General features: G+C 42.6%; 3 protein-coding genes across 5 annotated transcripts in view; all 3 read left to right on the top strand.

Moving 5' to 3' along the window:
- The first annotated feature begins 109 nt into the window (after positions 1-109).
- Positions 110-7,984, top strand: LOC103190558 (ephexin-1). 2 transcript variants are annotated; one of them, XM_042339331.1, is made up of 11 exons: positions 110-348; positions 1,348-1,508; positions 1,889-2,041; positions 3,150-3,177; positions 3,887-3,961; positions 4,668-4,760; positions 5,385-5,536; positions 6,286-6,450; positions 6,984-7,081; positions 7,378-7,482; positions 7,593-7,984. In XM_042339331.1, exons 1-11 carry the CDS (start codon positions 112-114, stop codon positions 7,748-7,750), a joined length of 1,425 nt encoding a protein of 474 aa, XP_042195265.1. In that variant the 5' UTR covers positions 110-111; the 3' UTR covers positions 7,751-7,984. The 2 variants fall into 2 exon arrangements, with proteins under 2 accessions (XP_042195265.1, XP_007909606.2); XM_007911415.2 differs by having other exon boundaries at positions 3,048-3,177.
- A 2,841-nt stretch (positions 7,985-10,825) lies between these two features.
- Positions 10,826-15,756, top strand: LOC103176249 (maestro heat-like repeat-containing protein family member 1). Its single transcript, XM_042339247.1, has 2 exons — positions 10,826-13,244; positions 13,466-15,756. The coding sequence occupies exons 1-2, from the start codon at positions 10,826-10,828 to the stop codon at positions 15,754-15,756; spliced, it is 4,710 nt and encodes a 1,569-aa protein (XP_042195181.1).
- Positions 15,757-18,439: 2,683 nt separating this feature from the next.
- The window catches only part of farp2 (FERM, RhoGEF and pleckstrin domain protein 2), a 59,150-nt gene continuing 55,905 nt past the window's right edge, over positions 18,440-21,684 (top strand). For both annotated transcript variants that reach the window (XM_007911132.2, XM_042339188.1), the window contains exon 1: positions 18,440-18,519. The gene's annotated coding sequence lies outside the window, so the exon portion shown is untranslated. The remainder of the gene's footprint in view (positions 18,520-21,684) is intronic.

Raw genomic sequence — 21,684 nt, 5'->3', positions numbered from 1 at the left:
TTACAAGCTGATGATGTCAGGACGAGCAGTCCCTTGTTGACTCCAGTGAAGAATAAAGTTAAACGTAAATTCTCCAGCAGTTCGACCACATCGCAGGCTGTTGATGTCAGGATGTATAAAGAGGAGGCTGAAAAACCAGCCCCCAGTAGTTGTCCAGGCTCATCGACTGATATTAGGGTTGATCGAGACTTACCGAATACGTGGAATGAGGCCCGAGGTGAACAGGGATCAAGTTTGCCATCTGAAGATGTTAAAAAATCAAGATTCAGCTGTTGGCAGGAGATGCCTGCGGTGAAAGAGAGTGGGGCTCTCACTGCTCTGACTAGAGCAGAAATATTACTTCAGGAGGTTTGTAACAACAGAAATAAGACCAAAAAATGTCTGTCTTACCTGAGTTACGTTTGCTTGTAATTGGGACGTGGCCCTAAGTCACACAACCCAGGAAGATTCCGGTTCAATTACTGATCTGTAATGATTGTTGATTGCTGTAGCGTATGGAGGACTAAAACACTGCCCCAGTCTGAGGGAAGAGAAAATTCAGATGAGGTTCCCTCTCCTGATTGATAATAATATAATAATAATAATCCTTGCACTTGATATAGCGCTTTTCAAGTCTTCTCGACGTCTCAAAGCGCTTCAAAGAATAGACTGTAAAGTGAATTGACCGTATATTTGCGGGCGAAAAGTGGCAGCCAATTGCGCACAGCAGCGTCCCACAAACAGCCGTGGATCGAAAATAACCAATTTATTATTGTTTTGTTTTTTGGAGGGATTATTATCAGGCGTGTGGATGAAGGAAACTTGCCCAAAGTCTCGCCCTGCCTGGAATTGAACCCAGTATCTCGCTCGCAAGGCGAGTGCTCTAACCACTGAGTTACAGGACTCTCTGGTGAATTGCTAGAAAGTGCATTGATGTGGATATCAGATGAGCACAAGATTGGCTGGCGGTAGTTTTGTTCTTAATGGAACACTCTACTGAGCCTGACAGTCGTGCTTCATTTATGAAGCATGACTTCTTTACTACACCAGCAACTTGCATTAAAATAGCGCCCTTCACCCTGGGCAGCATCTCTGAGTGCTTGACAGTGTCGGAGACTGATGCCGAGCCAGGGAGAGGGACCCTAAGCATTGTATCATGCAGCAGGCTATTAGATTATGGAATACTTTGCCTCAGGTGGTTATTGAAATGAATGCCGTAAAGATATTTCAAATGGAATTGGATAAATAGGGGAAGAATATAAAAGGGTAATATAAGGGAAAAAGCTAGTGGAGGAACTGGCAGCATGTAATCTCGATGAGCCAAATGGCTCCCTTCTGCGCTGTAATTTCAATGATTTTCGCTTTCAGAGCATGTTTGAAGTCGTTACATCAGAAGCCTCCTACCTGAGGAGCCTCAATGTTACCATCGACCACTTCATGGCCTCGGGAGAGCTCAGCCGACTGCTCACCAAACAGGATAAGAAGATATTGTTTTCTACAATAACCAAAATCCAGCAAGTCAGTGAGAAGTAAGTGAGCAACTTGATTATTTTCAATTTTTTGACAATTGTATCCTCTCCTTAAGACATAATTGCTCTACAGTGACCCTCCAGCACCTCACCCAGGTGTCTGTCAGCTCAGATATGGGAAAGGCTATTCAACGATACTAAGCTATATCTGATCTGGAAGTCATTGATAGTGCAGTGAACTTTCATTTCTATTGCATCCAATTTATGGTGTACCAAACCTCGAGGTGCTCAGTGAGACAGTGTTGATGGAGCACATAATTGTGTTTTGTTGAAACCTTTTGCTGAAAGAACAACATGGATAATCAGGTGAATTTAAGAGCTTTTTAATATTCTGAATGACTGAATCATATTAACTTTCTTCCTTCCTATCTTCCCATTAGTTTCCTGATTGATCTGGAATGCCGCCTAGACGAGAATCCTGTGATCTCGGATATCTGTGACATCACTGAGCACCACGCCAAGCACAGTTTTTCTTCTTACATTGACTACGTCCGCAACCAGCCCTACCAGGAGAAAATCTTCCTCCAATTTACGTGAGGACCTGTACCAGTGAACCTCTTCTCCTGGGAGAAACAATAGCGCACAGATTAATTTCAATCTAATTTGTTTAACTTTTCCAACTCCCCAGAAAAGCTAGGGAGCAACTGGTTGCTCTTTACCCATACTATTTAGTCCATAATAAAATTATTAGGACATGCTCCACTAGAATTGAATTAAGAGGATTTAAGACAAATTTAAAAAAGGAAAATATAATAGTATGGTGAAAGGCAGGGGTGTAGAACTAAACAGATAGCTCTTACAGAGAACTGGGGGACACCATGGGTTGAATGACTTTCTTGTACTGAAAAAAAAATTCTATAATTCAAACCTTAGAAACCTAATCTAAGAAACTGAGGAGTTGAGTTGTTAAACTCATTTCCTCTAGGTTAAGGATAATCCTGAAGCCTTATCATTCGTACTTTAAAATCAATCTGTTTAAAAGGAACTGATTCCCTTCTGCAACCCCATTATTTTAGTTGAATTCCAAACCGTGACATTGTATTTTGACATGGGATTGTTGGTAATTTTATTTTTTTATTTTATAATAAGGATGGTAGAGAGGTTGTTTGTAATATGTTTTCCTTTCTATGAATTAATTCCGGAACTTGTGCACTATAAGCCTAGTATATTCCCACAAATCCCTGAAACGTTTTGAGTGTGGTATAACATAGACGAGAGCTGGAAGCCTGCAGATAATCTTCATAGACCCTGGTTCATTGAAAGCTTCTCCTTTTCTTTGCACAGTGTCCTCTGCTGGATTCCCAATTTACAAGTGCACAACCAATCAACAACATAATAATAATCTTAGCATTTACCTTATCAAGTCAGCTAAACATCTCAAAGCACTTTACAGCATCGTTACAGCAAAGTTTAATGACTGTGTATTTTGCAGATGAATATAGTTTCTCGCTGAATATGTTGCTTTGGGAAAGGTGCAGTTTTGTTGATTAATTTACATGATCACCACTACAAGCCTTAAATGTCAAATGATCTGCACAGGAAAGAGAAGGCTCAGTTTACAGAGGTGGTTAACAAGCTGCAAGAAGACCCCATCTGCCACAGACTGCCACTGAAATCTTTCCTTTTTCTGCCATTTCAAAGGATAACCAGATTAAAGATTCTAGTTGAGGTACGTTCACATTGTGTCCATATCTGTCTGGACATCCATGGTTCCTAGATTATATGGATATTCCCAAGAAACTCCCAATTCTTTCTGTATGAAATTCCTGTTTTCCTTGGCAGATAAACAGCAACAACAACAACAACAAGATTCCATTTATAAAGCGCCTTTCACGTCAGGAGGACGTCCCAAGGCGCTGCACAGTTGGGTCATGACCCGAGCAGGGGGGAAATGGTCAGGGTGAGGGGAGGGGAGGGAGCGAGGAGGGGGGAAATGGTCAGGGTTAGGGGAGGGATGGGAGGGAGCGAGAAGGGGGAAGAGAGTCGAGAGGGGAGCTGAAGGCTCGGTCAAAGAGAAAGGTTTTGAGACCGGCCTTGAAGGAGGAAAGGGAGGAGGCGGCGAAGGCACTGGGGGATAGAGTTCCAGAGCCTCGGGGCTGAGAGGCTGAAGGCCCGACCACCAATGGTAGGGCGATTGGGGCGGGGGACGTGGAGTTATATAAAGATATAACACAAGAGATTATTCTGCTCCAAAGTAGTGAGTTCACTGATATGGTTAACTGCAATTTTCAGTTTGGAGTAGCACAGGAATTTCTCCCGATGTGCTTAGTATTTTATTTCCTGAATCAGATTTTATGTAATTCCAATTAAATTAAATATATTAGATGGCCGAATCAGCCTGTGGAGCTAAGGGGCCTCATGTTGTGTTTCACTCTTAGAATATCCTGAAGAGAACAGAACAAGGATGCAACAGGGAGAAGATGGCAGCAGCAGCACTGAAGGAGGTCTCGAAGGTAAACAGTGCATCTGTTTTGCACAAAGCGTAACTTTTATCTTTGAATTGTACACAAAATAGATCACCCACCACAAACTACATCAGAACTGCTGTATCAAGGTGTGTGTTCCATATTCTTTAAATATGCGCCACAGTATCCTGATTTAAAGTGTACATTCCTTGTGAAATAATTAGCTCACTGTCTTTTTGCTTACACTTCTCTCTCTCTTTCTCTTTTTCTCTCTCTCACATACTCATGTGCACTCTTTTCCCTATCTATCTGTCAAGATTCCTGAGGTTTTATATAGTGATGGTGTTATGTAATGCTGTTGAAGCTTTTTCTTTTTGTCTGTCTGTCTTACTTCTTGCCTCTTACTCTCTCTAGTTCCTAATGTACACTGTACTCCTGTCTAAGATTATTTTCTCTTTCTCCATTTCTTTTCTTTCTCACTGCCATTCTGTGTTGTCTCTCTGTGTCTGAATCACCAGTGTAATATACACTTTGTGTTCGTGTGTTAAAGCGCTCTGAGATGCCATCCAGCGTGGAGGGCGCTCTATAAATCCAAGTTGTTATTGTTGTTATCTTTCTCATCTCTCTCCGTTAATTTATTCCCAATGCATTGAGGTTCTCTGTTGAGGTAGTGTGTTGTGATTCTTTGCTTTGTGGGTTTCCAGTGAACTGTGTATTCATGTTGAGGGTTTTCTCTTTCTCTCCATTAAAACAGATTGTTGGGGAATGCAATAAGGAGGTGGGGAAGATGAAGCAGACTGAAGAAATGGTTCATATTGGAAACACAATTGAATTCACGAAAATGAAGGTGAGAAATGGCTTTAGAAAGCTGGTCCAAGAATTGATTGAATTTCTTCTTCAGTTCCTTATTTTCAACACAACTTTTGAACCATTCTTAAATATTTCTGTTTGCCAAGGATTGTCACAAACTTCTGTTGATGCAATGAACCAAACGTGAGAGATGTTTTTTTTTTATCCATTTGGAATACTAGCGGTGAACTCTTTCAAATTGTGTTAAAGGAACACTGTGCTTTTTGTTCAGGAGTTCAATACGGTGTCTGAACAATTATTTGCTGAACATGTTTGATCTTGCAAATCCTTTGGGATTGCATCGATTCTCCTGGTCTTTCAATTTTCTCAGCAGGCTACAAGGACAATTTTGTGTGAAATATGTCCCAGTTAGTCTTGAGATACACTTTGTTGCTATGCAACCCAAATATTCCACTTTCTGTAGGTGGTGAGGTATACTGCAACATGATGCACATAAATTTCAGCCTCAGTGACATGTCATTTCAATAGAACGTGCTATGTCTCCTGTGGAATATAGTCCAACATAACTGCCACAACCTGTGGGATATATTTTATATGAATGTGCTGTAACTTGAAGCCCCTGTCGGCTATGTTCTATATAACTGGAATTTTTTTTTTCCAGGCTATTCCAGTGATCTCTCAATTTCGATGGCTGGTGAAACGCGGAGAACTCTTGGAACTGTCGATGCAGGAGAAGTTCTTTCGCCTGAAGAAATTGTCTCCTGTTTATTTGTTTCTTTTCAATGACTTGCTTCTGGTGACAGTTCAGAAAGGGTGATTATTCTGTGTTATATTCCCCATTGATTTAAAAAGGAGGGGCTTGGGGTGAACTCTGTGAGGCAGTGCGTTAGAAAACTGACGTGATGAATATCTTCTTTATCTTTGGCTATAAGAAATTGTAGCCATGTGAGATTAGAGTGGACAACACTATCTCAGTTTCCAGAGGGTGTGTGTTCATAACATCAATCTGCCACCAGTTTTCCACTAAATAGCCAATCTCACTCAAAGGGAGCACAGGATGGCTAGTGAGGGGCATGGAAAATTTGTAGTAAAATATCTCTTTTGAGGCAAATTGTTAGAGCAGAGTATAGAAAGGATTACATTACAACTAACCATGTTAATGCTAGAAAACTAGATGCTGATGATGCCTAAAGGGATAAAGTGTTCAATTTCCCACCAGTAACATCGCTCACACAATAAACACAAAATTGCAGTCTATCGTACATTGAAAACTAAAATGAGACTTTCTTTCTTCCATATGATGTCTCGCAGATCTGAATCAGATCCACAGTGTTTATAATATTTTGGTTACTTATTTGTGTAAAATACTGAAAATTTGTTCATGCAGTTCAATTCAAGTATTCTATACACTTGGCAATAATTATTGTAAAGTGTCTGTGACATTTTGAAGTGTGGAGATGCTATAAAAATTCTAGTCAAGTTCTTTCTTCTTTCAGAATCGATCTTTCTTTAAAAAAAAGATGCCAGGTATAGTTTCAATTTTATTTGTTCTTGTGTTTCAGAGCGGACAGGTTTGTAGTACAGGACTACGCTCATCGATCCCTGACAGAAGTTCAGGAAGTGAAGCTGAATAGCATTGGTTCGCTGCAGGAGAATTCCTTTGTTTTAGTCTTGATTCAGAATCGCAGGAACGAGTGCTCAAAGCGTCTGGTTAAAGCATCGAATCCGTACGCATATACAGTATTAAAGTTTCTCTTTCTCAGAATGTCCAATTTAATATCTATTCTCTGGCCTGAAACTAAGTATTTAACCGAGACCGCCAAATTAGAATAATCCTTCAAGGTTTCAATGCATCACCTGCTGTGGTTCAGATACAGAAGATGACAGACTCTATTCCTGGTCTTTTTACTGAGCTATGCAATTTGTTGTTGTTGTGGTTGTTATATAAGTTGGTAGGACCTTTGCTGGATATACCATGATTGGCTTCAGCACCCCTGGAGAGGGAAAAAATCAACTAGGGTATCTGGTCTTGATCACTATCAGTAATTTTCCTGCCCTGCCTCGCCATGAGGTGCTTGTATAAATGTTGATTCAGCACTGAATGTGTCCAATAAATCTACAATATTTTGCATTAAAAAAAATTCCCAGTATCTTTTTAATTGAATAGTCTAAGATTTTCATCTTGTCAATTTGCTTGTGCTTGACCAGGAGGGGCATGTCTGACACGTAACATAGCCTTCTTGTGTTTGTTTGATGATAGGACTGAGAAAGCTCGCTGGATGGAGGCTTTAACACAGAAAAAGAGCAGTGAAAATGACAATGAGGAGTCTGAGTATGAGAAAGTATATGAGGATTGGGGTAAGAGAACAGACAAGTAATCCTTTATGGTGTATAACTTACCTGCAGGCAATAATGGATACTTGATACCAATCACAAGAAAAACCCTGAGGAAATAAACTAATAGTTCACATTAATGATGTAGTACAGTATGCAGTAGTACCTCACTGCTGTCAACAGCCACTCTTTCAAGGGATTCTTATGGAACGAATGCAAGATAAATGTGCTGTATTGGTTTTCTTAAATAAATAAAACTATTTTTGAAATCCAAGTTTGTTCCATTGAAATGATGTGCAATTCTGATGCTTTATTTCCAGACTGCCCTCAAGTCCAATGCCTGGAAGCATATGCTGCACAGCAAGCCGATGAATTGAGCCTTGAACCTGCTAATCTCATCAACGTTACTCACAAGACAACTGATGGTATGTGCAGTCTGTCAACGTTTTGGAGCAGGAAGATAGGACTAAGATTGAGGATGATGCAGAAAGGTGGATGTGTCTCCTAACACTACTCATATTATATATCTCCACAGGGTGGTACAAAGGCATGAGGCTCTCAGATGGTAAAATGGGCTGGTTTCCCAACAACTGCGTAAAGGAGATTATGAATGAACATGTGAGGAGACGGAATTTGTTGGAACGCTACCGAGTGTTACGAGCCGCAGAAGAATTACTTCAGATGAAAAACTGAACGTTTGCTGAGGGACATTATTGACCTGGTTTGTCTTCACCAGAACCTGATGACAATGGCACCAGGAGTTTCACATCAATTCAGTGTGTCACTGTCTGTCTGTCAGGCCTTCATTGCTTGTGTACTAAAGGTGGCTGGAACGCTTTGTATCGCAACAAACTCCTCTTCTCAATGTTCTCTTACTGGTGTATCTAATGGGTGACAACAACGGAGAGAGCTGGGAAAACCCAGCAGGTCAGGCAGCATCTATAGAGGGTCAGTTCTGACGAAGGGTCGTGGACCCGAAACATTGACTCACTTTCCTTTCTCCATAGATGCTGCCTGACCTGCTGAGTTTTCCCAGCTCTCTCTTTTTTTGTTTCAGATTCCAGCATCTGCAGTATTTTGTGTTTTGTATCTAATGGGTGAAATAGGTTTTGAAAGGAAACTTTTGCTAAAGCTATTTGCTAATATTTGTTCTGATATTTGTGGACTCTTGTCTCAGGTAAGATTTCAGCACTGGCCTTTTGTGCAAATGAATTACAAGAACAACAAAATTACATTTGTATAGTGCCTTTCAAGTCCGGAGGATGTCCCAAGATCCTGGACAGTCAGTGTTTCGGACCTGAACCCGGGCGGGATGATCGAAAGCACGGTCGAAGAGGAGGGTCTTCAGATGAGCCTTGAAGGAGGCAAGGGAGGGGGTGAGGTGGAGGAAATGCGGGATGGAGTTCCAGAAGGTGGGGGCAGAGTGGCAAAAGGCCCGCCTGCCAATGGTGGAGCGGGTAAGATGGAGGACATGAAGCAGGCTGGAGTCCGCTGAGCGGAGGGAACGAGCAAAATAGATGGGGTGGTATATCGAACCGATCTTTGCATGATCACTTTTCTCACTAGTGGAGGACACTGGATGTTACCTGTTATATGTCGCACATTCTATGTATTTCAGCATAAGGGTAAAAACAACAATGATTGTAATTTTTTTTTACTTTTTAAAAATATTTTGAACTGTGAAAACTATTAAAATGTTGGAAATGAATGGTTGGTATGAAGTCTTGTGCCAGTAAATGGAATCACATTATATGAACCATTAGGATGTCTGGAATGAGAAAAAGCAATTTGTCCCATCAGACCCACTCCTACACTCCATCTGTACCACTTTGTCACGTCCTGTACTTTCCCCATTGCATTCATTTGAACACCAATTACAAAATGATGGTGTTGTGTTCTGCCATTATCAAGTCCCCTACGCGCTACTCTGTGTGAGGGGCATTATATAAATGCAAGTTGATGCTGTTGTTGCCACCTATAATCTCTAGTAAGTAGCTAAATGTCTTCATGCAAAGTAATTGACTACGCTAACTACCTGCTTGCCGGACTTCCCAACTCTTCCCTCCACAAACTGCAGACTATTTAGAATTCTGCAGCTCGTGTCCTCTCCCACATTAAGCTCCATGAGCTGATCACTCCACCCTCGCCTGGCTTCACTGGCTCCCCCACCCCCAGAGGATTGAGTTTAAGATCTTCGTCCTCACCTTTAAAGCCCTCCATGGTCTTGCTCCTCCCTATCTCTGCAACCTACTAAAATGTTACCAACGTGTCTTGCTGGAGTAACGAATGGTTCTACAGACACTGATATCCCTTCAGTACTTCCCTCGTGCACCTATTTATATGTGAGCACAGATAGTGAGTGTTGGCAGGTTATTCAATTGTAGAGGCCATCACAGCTGAGCTCTGTCCTGCTCTCACCCAATGTCCACACTTTCGGCTGAGGTACCAGAGGGTTGTCAGCTCCCATCAACCATATTCTTTTCAGGAGAGAAAAATTGCAGGCAGAAAATTATGACAGCAACATACCTAGAGGGAAAGATATTAATAAATTGCATCGGCCTCTCTCTTGAAGTTTATGATGTCATTTCAAATATGGTGTTGCCTTGTAACATATTACAAATTCTATTGTGTTGTTCACACATACAGTGATTACACTTTCCAGTGATTCCTATGAAGCTCTTTGAGATGTCTTAGTGACGGGTTAAGGTCCTATATCAAATGAAAGAACTTGTTGCCACTTCCCTACGTATGACGTCACAATAATTGCTCTAATGCCCTAGCAACTTTCTCGTGATATCATAGAGCAGCTTATATACCGTTGAATATTAATCTACTGTCTAAAATAAGAATAATTTAAAAAAAATATAAACACTATTTCTACATTACTATTGGTTGTAAATTATAAAGCCACCTTTACGAGTGAAATGCAAATGGCATTTGATATATTGTTTTTTTGATTCTTATTGGGACGAAGGATCCTTTGTTGTTCTGCGCTGACAATAACTGGCATTATGGTAACTGACACACAGCTGAACACAAATACAACTTGTGGCATGTCCAAATATATTCCTGATAGTTACGTTCTAATGTCCGAATTCCGTGCTTGAGGAATTCAGAATTTTTAAAAAATGTTTTCTCCCTCAACCCCACTCCCTTCGAACCCTCGAGAGTCACCTCGCAGGGCTCGGATAGGCTCACAGCTCAAGGCGGATAACACACCTCATCAAACTGAGGAGGTTATGTCACATGACTTCACAATGAAACCCATGGCTACCCAAAGGCAAGAGGGTTTGGCCTTAGAGGGAAAGCTGTGCTGAGGGACAGAAGAAATAAGTTGAATGTTTCTCTGTGTGAGGGATAAAGGGGTAGAGGAAAACGACGAAAAACAACCACGTTCTTCAAAAATAATGAAATCTGTGAGCACTAAATTGAAATTTCTGTGCAAAGAGGGAATGTGTATTAACCATAGAAGAAAATTAACTCTCTGTAGGAGGGGAAACAGAGAGAAGGCCATTCAGAAGAGAAAATTGGATTTCAGACTGTGAGTAACCAAAGAGGTAAATCAAACCTCATAGCATTTGTGGTTACAAATAGAATTTGTTTCAGACCGAATGGAAGTTGTTGCAATTTCCAGCAAAAACAGCTCAAAGTTTGGCTTCTGAAAGGACAACATATAACTGGAAGTGTAGTAGTAATTTCCTTAATCGTGGTATTGTGAACTCAAACGTTGCAAGCCTATGATTCTGAAGGTTTGCTGGAAAAAACAAAATGGAGACGAGCAAAATGGACGATTTTTCAATTGCCCTGATGGACATTACTGTTGATCTGGATCAACACGTTTGCCAGCAAGTATCAGAGTCATTACATGCATTGGGATGCCATCAGCCAGAAGTGGTACTAATTGCCTGCCATGACTATCTTCTCTACCACAACAGTTTGGCACAGGGGCAACGTGCTATTATATTGCACAGTATGGAGCTGATTGTCAAGGACAATATCAACCAGATTGCCCTGCCACTGGCTCAAAAACTTATATCTATGGCTTCAGAGGAGATGACTAAATCAAAAGAAATAGTTCCTGAGTGGCAGGAAGCAGCAAGTAACCTCCTGGTTGCTCTGGGCTGTGGGTTTATTAAGGAAGTGGTGCATCAGATAATGCAATTGTTCCACCCAGAGACCATTCCACATGTCTACTTAGTGAAAACTTTGGGGAGTCTCTCAGTAGCAAATGATCATGGCATGGTGCCTTTGCTAAAGAACATTTTAGAAAGTATGATTCCATTGCTTATCCTAATAAAACAGGACCACGTGAAATCTGTGTTCACTTCAGCATTTGGTCTGTTTTGCAAGAGTATTTTTGAGTATCTGGACAATGCGGAGAAGGTTCCAGGCATTACAGTAACAAAATATACATTCTCTGATGAGATCAACATCATTTATAACATACTTTTCAACGTGTGGCTTCAGAAGAAAGAATCCAAGTTAAACATTACAATAGTGGAAGCTCTAGGGTACATCATTCCCTTGATGCCTAAAGAAAGACTAGAGGATGAGTTGCCCAAGTTAATCCCAGGAATCTTGTCCTTATATAAGAAACACTCCGAGCAGTTTTATATCAGTCACGGCCTGTGCCACGTACTGAATGCTGCCATGGATATGGGCAGTACAGTGTTAAAAACACAAATGGACAGCCTGTTTCAAAACCTACACCAACAGATCTGTGTTCCAGTGGATAATAATAACCATCTCGCTGCAAAAAATCACAATGAAATCCTTTGCTGTTTCACAGTACTAGCCCGAACTTATTCAGACTCACTAATTGAATTCATTCTACGTAAGCTGGAAAACAACAACCACCAAATCAGAATCGGAACCCTGGCTGTTTTGAAGCACCTCATTAATTCTGCCTCTTCACAGCTAGAGAATAAAAAGGCTCAGATTCTCGCTGGCATGAAACTGACACTTCTGGATAGTAACAATAATGTCAAGAAGATCATTTCCCAGGTAATTTGTGCCATGGCCCATCAAGGCTATCTAGATCTAGAAGGAGGAAAGACAATGGTGGAATTCATCATCCATCAGTGCGCTCTGCTCACTGATTCACAGAGCGTACCAACATTCAATTCTGATCCAGATAAGGTTACAGACGAAGAGTTAAGTAGGACATGTGAAATAATGATGTCTATTATCACAACTACAGTGAAGATGGAGGATGTTCTCTGGCCGTTCTTATTAGAATTTGTGACCATGATTCAATACACCAAAGCCTTGGCACCAGTGTGTAGGTGTTTGGCACATCTAGGAAAGAAGAAACAGCAAATCGGGAGTGAAAGTTTTTTTCTTAATTACGATGACAACCCAAATCTTCCTAAACCCCATGCACTGCTGACACGACTCCTTGTTGTCTCTTCTTGTCCATATCAAGGAGGAGGTCGAGGCGCTCCTGCTCTTAGGTTATTGCAAGTCATAAGTCTGAACATCCACCCAGCAACAGTGAGGGTGTGGGAAGAGGAGCTTCCACCTTTAGCCCATTATTTGGTGGAGAATTCAGAGGTGTCTCTTCCCCAGCAAGAATGGGAAGAGAAACTGTTGCTTCTTTTATCCAGAACTCTGAAAACAATTGATGATGAAGTGTGGACATGCCAGCTGAGTGAAGAAATGAGCAAACAAATTTACAGCTACTACAGTTACCCACAAGAGAAGGGGTTTCTGTACAAATGCCTTGGCATTGTGCTGAGGCAGTCGTGCAGCAAAAACATAAAGAAGGAACTTCAGCAAATGCTATTGACTGTTCAACACAATGAGGCATTTGAGAGAGAGGGTGTAGCTGTTGGAGTAGGTTTCTGTGCAATGAACCATTTTGATGATACCCTCAGTAGCCTGGAGGAGTTTTCTAACCTAGACAACATCTTTAAGAAAACCAAAACTTTTTTTAACATCCCGAAGGACAAGCCTGAAATTGATGTAGATAAAGTCAAGAGCACATTAGTGTTGTGTTATGGGTACATGACACTATATGCACCTGAGCATCTTGTTTTGTCTAGAATAGAGGCGCACATCCTGCCAGTTGTTATTAATCAGTTTGGTGCAAATGGGCAAGTGATGAAGATGTGTTATAAGGACTTCACACTAAGAATGAGCCTGATAAAAACCGTGACACTGATAGCCAGAGCCATTCTTTCCAACAGTGAGCGATCTTCTTTCATCCTGGTCAAAAAAAGGGAGCTGTTGTTATATGTTCAAGGTCTTATCAAGACTGAATCAACAGAGCAACTGAAGACACCTCTTCGACAGTCAGCAATGAATGCTTGCATGCATCTTGTACAACTAAACCCTCCGATAAATGAGGCTGACACATCCGAGCTAATTAAGATATGCTTAAAAGTGTCTTTAACTTGGTGCCTTTAGGACTTGACAAGTATAAGGAAGATGGAAACTTGGACATGATGGCGAGAGAGTTACTTTACACTGAAACAATAACCACTCTGCAGAGTTTTCTAAAGCAGATCTTACTCCTGGATTTGTCTCCGGGGGGTCTGCAAGCGATGTTCAACCACATTGAAGGGTGGATAACATCAACTAAGGATTATGAGCGAGAGAGAGCCATGGACATCACCTCAAAGCTGTTAAGGTTTTACTTGGAGGAGCTCAATGTGAGGAATGTGGTGGCATTCCATAATTTGGGAAGCCTCATTGGGCGCTTGGTGCCAAGATGCTTAGACCCATTGCTGACCACACAGCAGATGGCCATGGATTGCTTGTACATTCTTCTCTACATCCAATTATGCTACGAAGGTTTCGATTTGGATCAGAAAGATGAACTGGTGGAGCATCTGAAAACAATCCGACAACAGTTAGATGCCACAAACGGTGGCCCAGTCCTCTTTAAAGCATGTTGTGAGATTGCCGAGGTCATTTCGAAACGTTTGCCCCATGACCAGCTGAGCAATTTAATCTTTATGCTCTTAAATGGACTGGGTGACCAGCATCCCAGCTGTGCCAGTGCAGCCGCCATAGTCATGGACATTGTCATTAAAAGGCGTGGGTCTGGGCTTAGGGATCAGGTCTCAGAGATATTGAAAGTGCTGCAGGTTCAAATGCACGCAATCACTGAAAAAGCCGTGAGGCTTTCAGTGATACATTCTATTGCCATTCTGGCATCTCAGAACATGCCAGCTGTTCTAAACTGTCTCCTCACCTACCCTCTCCCATTGAATAAGTACACCAGTGACATATGGAAATCACTAGCGGAGGATACCTCATTGGCCACAAGTACCATCAAACACTTGTTGGACAAGTTGAACAAACAGCCACTGTTTGAGGAGAGAAGAGACTCCCCTATGGGCGATAATGCGATGAGGCATATTGCCTTTGAACCTCTGGCTGTGACTTGCGCTCTGCGTGAAATATTGTCTAAACCCGAGTCTGCAGAGGCTGTCAACAAATTGTACGCTCAGCTATTCAGCAGCTTAATAGTTCACCTCAGTTCCTGCATAAATGTGCGCGTGTCTAAAGATTTGCTTTGCAAACCGCTACCAAAGGAGCCAAATGACTCAGACCAGGTCACAACTGCCAAGAGCAGAGATGTTTGCATTTACTCGGTGGAGACGCTCATTGCCATGTTGAATCAGGGGGAGAATGAGGAAGTGGTGAATTATATGAAGGAGAAGGGAGGCTGGGATCTCATGATCGACCCACACAAATACCACAAAGGTGTTATTCTGCTGGCCAGAGCAATGGCCAAATACGCTGCCCCTCATCTAGTCGGTATTGTAGAACAGCTGGCACCTGCCATCCTCAATATACAAGAGAATCAGAAAGTCACTGTAGCTGCTTTCTTTGGAGAGCTGTTAAAACACCATGTAGTCTCACATTTGCAACTCACCTTCGTGCTTGTGAGCAGCTTGTTGAGATGTCTGTTTTACACCCCCCCTGTTGTCCGCTTGCTGTCCATAAGAGGCCTGGGTAACGTTGCAATCGGGGTTCCTCACAACATTGATAAATACGGCACCAAGTTACTCTGTGCGATGATTGCTGTGATGGACGAGAAAGACGACCCCAACGATTTCATAATGCTCGAGGTGATGTGTTGCCTCACCAAGCTCTTACAGCAGTTGGAACCAAACACTGTAAGACCCGTTCTGATCAAAATAGCCCTTGGGGTTCAGAACTTCTTTGAGACTGACAACGAGAAGGTGCGAGCTGCAGCATATACCGTGTTTGGAAACTTAGCTCGATTTGGAGATGGACATGCAAAGGCTTCTTTCCTAGAACAAATCCATTTGAGCCTGGTCAGCCTGCTGGTGCATCTGAATGAAAGCGGTGATGAGGTTGTCAAGGCTTGCAAATTGACGTTGCGCTTGGTGGTTCCACTCATGGGGTCTGAGAGTATGTCTATGAACGCGCACAAGTATTTGATGGGGGACATTCTGAACTATGGGGAGTTCATGAAGGACACTTCCAAACAACTCGTCAAAGACTTCCCTGATATGATCAACTCCTATGTGACCGGCTGCACGTTGTACTTCAAAAGACCTCAGCCTGAGATCAGAGCAAACGCAGTCATGTTTTCAGGGTTACTTCTCCAACGTCCATCGAAAGAATATTTCCAACCTGCCAAGCGGGTGACCTGCATGCAACAGTTGTGCTGCTGTGGTGTCAAGTGTCGGCCAGAAAGCCCAACCCAGGTCGGGAACTGATTCTCCTCCATCTGTGCTCCACTGAGTCGAAATACCTCTGGATAGAATGTACCTACATTGTGTTTGCAGAGGTTTTGCCCAAGACACAAACACTCCACGCATTCAAGATGCCTGCCTGTTCTTGTGAGCAAATTTATTGAAGCAACTGTGAATACTTTATTTTTCCAAATGGTGTTTGCTTTTTTTTATTTAGTAAAACAAAATCCTGTTTTGACACAGTAGTTATTTCTAGATCCTAAACAACAGTGGAGGGCCCATGGCTGACAAGTGACTGTGAAATATCCCAATCTGGATACAACCTAATAGAGAATTCCCGTGCAAATAAACATTTCCCTCAATTCATATAATTCCTCTGCAACAATGATATTTGTATGATTATGCTTTTCAGGCACAAGAAAAGCAGTTAATATAAAACCACGCATCCTTGTCTAAAACTCTGAGTTCTTTGTTCGAATAAATTAACTCGAGAGACCAAAAGCTGAACAGAAATCCAACTTTCAGTGATGAACAGTACAATACAAATACTATAATTTCCTTCCTGCACAGTTGTACTAAATTGCATATGTAGATTACCCTCTCTCATGCCTTATCTAATCACCATGATAGATTGAATAACCAGTCATTCCCACGTACACAGTATACATTTTACAATATGAACTGAAACAGTACAAATGTTACAATTAGGACTGAAGAATTTCTAGAGATGGACTTTGTTTAGGATCTTATATAAACAGTTACCAACACTGTGTGACAGTTATATGCTAAGTAGCATATGTTCATAACTTAGTTAATCGCGGCTTCTCAAAATAATAAACCTAATTTTGAAACAATTAACAACACAACATATTTACAAGTGTTTAACAACGTTTTATTAAGTCCCAGAGTTAAGCCCACAATTTGTTTGCTTATGCTCAGACTGCTTGTAAAGATATCTGTGCTCTTGGAGTGTAGGCACTCCTGACTCTGTTCACATTGGGGATTGCCTGGGTCAATAGAAAAGTGCGGAAATATTTGCCCCAAATTGTGGAGAGTTTCAGAAATTTTGCCGAAAATTGCGGAGAATTGATGGGTGCTATTGAGGTACATCTTACTGCCAACCTTTTCACGTTATTGATTAAAAACTAAACACGAGGAAATAACACACATTAGATGGTTGGAAAACATTTTTATTAATTTCTTCTTTAACAGTGGTGGGGGTGGGGGAGGACAGCAGCGCAGGCCTGGTGTGCTGTAAATTTCTACGTTTCTAATATAGATTTTGAAATGATAAGGGCACTATATACCATTTAGAAACGCCACCCACCCAAATCCTGTACATCTCTAACTCAACTGTAGGTGGCACCAAGTCACTGATTGAATTTCAGTAACTGAAATGATACCATGTGTGAAATAACATAAAACGTCAGAAATACAAAATATCTGAATTAGAAAGGTAAGTTAACATTTCGGGCACGATTCTTTATTGAAAACCTCCAGCTTTCTTTCTTCCTATCCGTAAGTGTGACAACCATGGTATGATACCAGTCCTCGGTTAACTTTGCAGACTCACCCGGATGATGAAGAGGATCATCAAAGCTGAGTCTGATCCTATTCAAACCAACTGTTCAATTCCGCTGACTCAAAGTGTTTCGCAGGATTTACTGCAAAGTAAGTATACGTTTTGTAGGGAAACTTGACGGCCCTTCGAGCACAGTATTGTCCTACAAACAGCCATGAAGTGAATAACAAATTTTGGTTGGTGATTTGATGGCCAAGAATCTCTCTTCTCTTTTTCAAATGCAATGGAATCTTTAACATACACCTGAACAGGCAGACAGGACCTTAGTTTAACATTTCACCTGAAGCAGGTCTCCACCAACAAAGCAATGCGCGCACCCTCACTACTGCATAGCGGTAACAGCTTAAGACTGACACTCCAGTGCAGAACTGGCAGAGTGCAGCATTCCCTGAGGTGCTTTTTTTTTACACGCGACAAACTCACAATAAACGACAAACTGCACAACGAGAGTTTGCATTTCAGGTATGGTGGCTCTCCCGGTATCCAATACCCATTGGCACCTTTGCATCACATTGCAGTAGGAACTAAACACCAGAGAGGGACCACAGGGCACACACCTTTATGCACATAATTGCCTTCCTTTTGGGTTATCTTGGCTGCCGCGTTTCACCCACAAAATGCACAGTCACTACCCTTTGCGGTATGTTCTGTGAAGCGCTTTGAGTCGATCAGAAGACGTGATCAGTAAGGCGCTGTATCAAATGCAAGGAGTATTATTATTATTATTATTATTCTGCAATAAAGTTTTAAAAGGCAGCAGTCAAGTTGCGTCGGGTACGTGTCCAGTTACCCGAGTCAGCGGCGGTGTCGGGGCCGTAGGTAATAACGTTCAACACAAAGATATACATTTTTTTAAGTTAAAGCCATCAAATTGACCTTTTTTTTTGGTTCATTTCACGACCAAAAACTCTGGAGCCACTCGCACAGACTCGGCCAATCAGATGCAGGGCCGCTCATGCAGGTTAAAGTCCCAGCCAATCAGGACCAGCCAGACATGAGTTACAACCAATCGGTGATCAGAGAGCCGCCGCCGAGCTCCTCCTCCTCCTCCCTCCCCCCACACAAACAGCCAATCAGAGCTGGGGACCTGGCTGTGGCTCCAGCCAATGAGAGAGAGCGAGAGGGAGGGGTGGGGGCTGCGGGCGCTCAGGAAGATGGCGCCGATGGAATGCGCGGAGCGAGTGCGAGACTGAGAGCGGCGGCAGGTACGGGGGTCACCGGGAGGAAGGCGGGGGGGCACCGGGTGGGGGTACCGGGGGGGGGGCAGAGAGCCGGTCCGGGCACTGGAAGGAAGCGCCGGGTGTTTAGCAGAGGGGAGCGGGGATGGAGGGGCGGCGGTGGGTTGGTGCTGGACCCGCGGACTGGGGGTCGGGGCAGTGACGGCCGTGAATGCGGAGGGGGGGCGGCAGTGATGGAGGAGTGAGTGGGTGAGGGTGAGGGGTGGGGGGCGGTATGTCACTGGGATCGGAGAGCCTGTGTATTGGTGCTGGTGGGGGGTGGGGGGGGGGGGCAGTGTGATTGGGGAGATCGGGTACTCGGCCCGGGGGAGGGGGCAGAGGGGGTATTATTATCTCGGGGGGGGGGGGTCCCCTAGGAGTGGGTGAACGACGTGCAAAGAGCTTGGAGCCTTTCAGGCTGTTACTGGATGGTTGGGGTGGGGGGAGAGAGGGAGGAGGAGGAAGAGGAGGGGGGAGGAAGGTTGGATGGATGGATGAGGCTGTGGTGGCGGATGAGCCCAGTGGCCCCCGGGGCGGGGGTGGGGCGGGGGTGGGGGGGGTTGCGCTTTCAGCCGCTTTCTGATGGCAGAAGCGAACAAGAAAGAGGTGAGGAGTGAGGGGCGCGGGGTGTCCCTGACCCACGGGGTGGAATTGGCTCCCCAATTGGGGGGCAAAACCCCAAACTTGGCTTTGTCGAAACCATCAGTGTTTTGTCACAACTTTTTATATATATATATATCTATATATATACATATCTATATATATATATCCCCCAATAAAGGATCCATATGAATGACCACGAAGGGGGTGGAGATAAGATACGGACCTTGTTTTACAAATGATTAACTTTGGCTCTTCGTTTCTGAATCCTTTCTTGCGGGGCCCGCTCTTGTTTTTTTTCCAAGAAAATTATGGATGGAAAAGTCCCTTGCTCCAAAGGAATTTCTTTTTTTTAAAAAAAAACATCATCGTCTCATTTACTGGTCTCGAGTTCTGGTCTAATGCTTTTGACAATGCTTTTGGTCTTGTATAATAGGTTACATTTGACACTTTTGGCTGAATTCAACGCCTGAATGAAGACCATTGTGGGTAGTAGTTTTCTTGGCATGTCCTGAGCCAGTAGAATAAACACCACCGATGACTTTCCGACTGCATTTTTCTGGCCTTAAACGTCATCTGTGCAGACCGCCGAATTAGTGTGGCAGTGATCAACGAGGGTTCGGTGGGCAGAATCTAACGTCATGATTCGCAAACTTTGAAACTATATGTGAACAAATGTGTGAACGCACAATTTCTGTGTTGCCTGTGGTGTTGTGGAATTTGAAATGTCAATGAAATGAATTCTGCAGCCTTGTCAACCTGGGATACTGCATGAAGGCTTTCAGTTGAAGAGGCTGTGCAGTATGCCAGAATTATCTGGCATAACTCAGCTCGTGAGATTCAAAGTCCGCACACTAACAAGTATTTGGGTTTTGAAGAAAGGAAGCTTCAGTAGATAAAGATTTTATTCCTGGTTGAGGTATATAAAAACATTATTTAACATAACTATGTTTTTGGAAGTCAACACTGAAGACTCATTGTAGAATTTGAAGACTTGGCCACTGATCATGGGGAGGGCAGGAGTTTGGTGAATGTGAGGATGCAGGTAGGGTTTTGGATATGTTGGAGCATATGGATGGTGAGCTAGGGAAAACAACGAGAGAGGAGTGCATTAGAAAAGTTCAAGCAACACGTGTGAATAAATGTTTCAAAGGCATTCAGTGTGAGATACGGGTGGTACTGAGAACTGTGGAGAAATTGGGATTGAAAAATAATTTCATAACACTGTTAACAGGTTTTTAAAGCGGTTAACTGACGTTTTGCTGGCTTTAGTTTTGTTATGAAGCTGCTGTATTTATTGCCTTTTCGACCTTTCAGAAATCTCGTTTTACAATCAGACGGAACGCACAATTTTAAATTATCAGTCATTAGAACTCTAGGGAAGATTATCTGATTACTGCAAGTGGCCGTTGAAGCCGATTCAATTGAGACATCTTAAAAGGGAATTAATCACACGAATTGTAAACGTATGAAAGGGAATTGTGAAGAGAAATTGAATTTTAGTCAGTAGGTTCAGGGGGGACCTGGTGTGCCATAGGCACATTAGCTTTTTCTGTGCTGAAGTTTCTGTGTAAACCGGGAGACTTTTGTACTATTTAGCACACTGCCTTTGGTGTTGGTGCTAGGTTATGAAGTAAGCAGCTTTGTTGCTTCTAGGAGTAGTTACCACTATCTTCTGAAGCAATCCTGGCTCCCGATGTCAGTAGGCTTGTATGTCTGGTTTCTGATCATGTGTACATGTAGTAATAGTCTTGCTTATGAGGGAGAGAGTGGTGGAGGCAGTGAGAAACCACATTTATCATGCTGATTCTGAATATTTTAAATTCCAATTGCAGCTGGTTTCCGATGTACCATAGGCAGGTTTCTGTCTAAACTACTGAGGGAGGGGGAGGGAGAGGAGCAGTCTAAAATGAGTCTGTGTGTGTGTGTGTATCTCTGGAGTGTTGCGTGGATGTGGGTGGGGGCTTAAGGAAGTGCAAGTTGCTTGGAATTCTAGGATGAAGGGTTGAAATGAACATCGTGAGCTCAATTGAGGTTTCCACACTACCATATTCAACATGTTGAACAGCCTCATTACCAGGCTGTGTGGATTAGAGCTTACATTGTCTTAATTGTAAAAAAAATTCAAAGGAATTGTAAATCGGTATGAAATCTAATGCACTTAATGCCAGACAGCATGTGGTGTGTGCGTGGTAGAGTTTTCACTGTTCTTTGTGAAGTTGATGATCAGCGAAAGTTTATTTATTTGCTTTTGCACTTTGCACTGAGCGAGTTGAAAATTTGATTGGAGCCCAGTCAGACGACAAGACTTCTTGTTTCTCTTAACTGCTGAGTTACTGATGTTTAATGCACTTTCTTTTATAGTCCGGCACTTAAATACATGATATGTTGCAGTGTGTGATCATAGTCCCTTCCCTCAGTACACTTTCTGCTCACAACTTTTATATTCTGACACTGAAATGCATGGTGTGTTGTAGTGTGTAATTGTAGGCACTAGAGGCTTCTGCCCAGGAACATGGATGGTATTGTATAAGGAATGCAAATGGCTTGAAT

Source organism: Callorhinchus milii, unplaced genomic scaffold (assembly GCF_018977255.1).
Source record: "Callorhinchus milii isolate IMCB2004 unplaced genomic scaffold, IMCB_Cmil_1.0 Scaffold11, whole genome shotgun sequence".
Taxonomy (NCBI): Eukaryota; Metazoa; Chordata; class Chondrichthyes; order Chimaeriformes; family Callorhinchidae; genus Callorhinchus; species Callorhinchus milii.
This window is presented reverse-complemented; position numbering and strand designations above follow the sequence as displayed.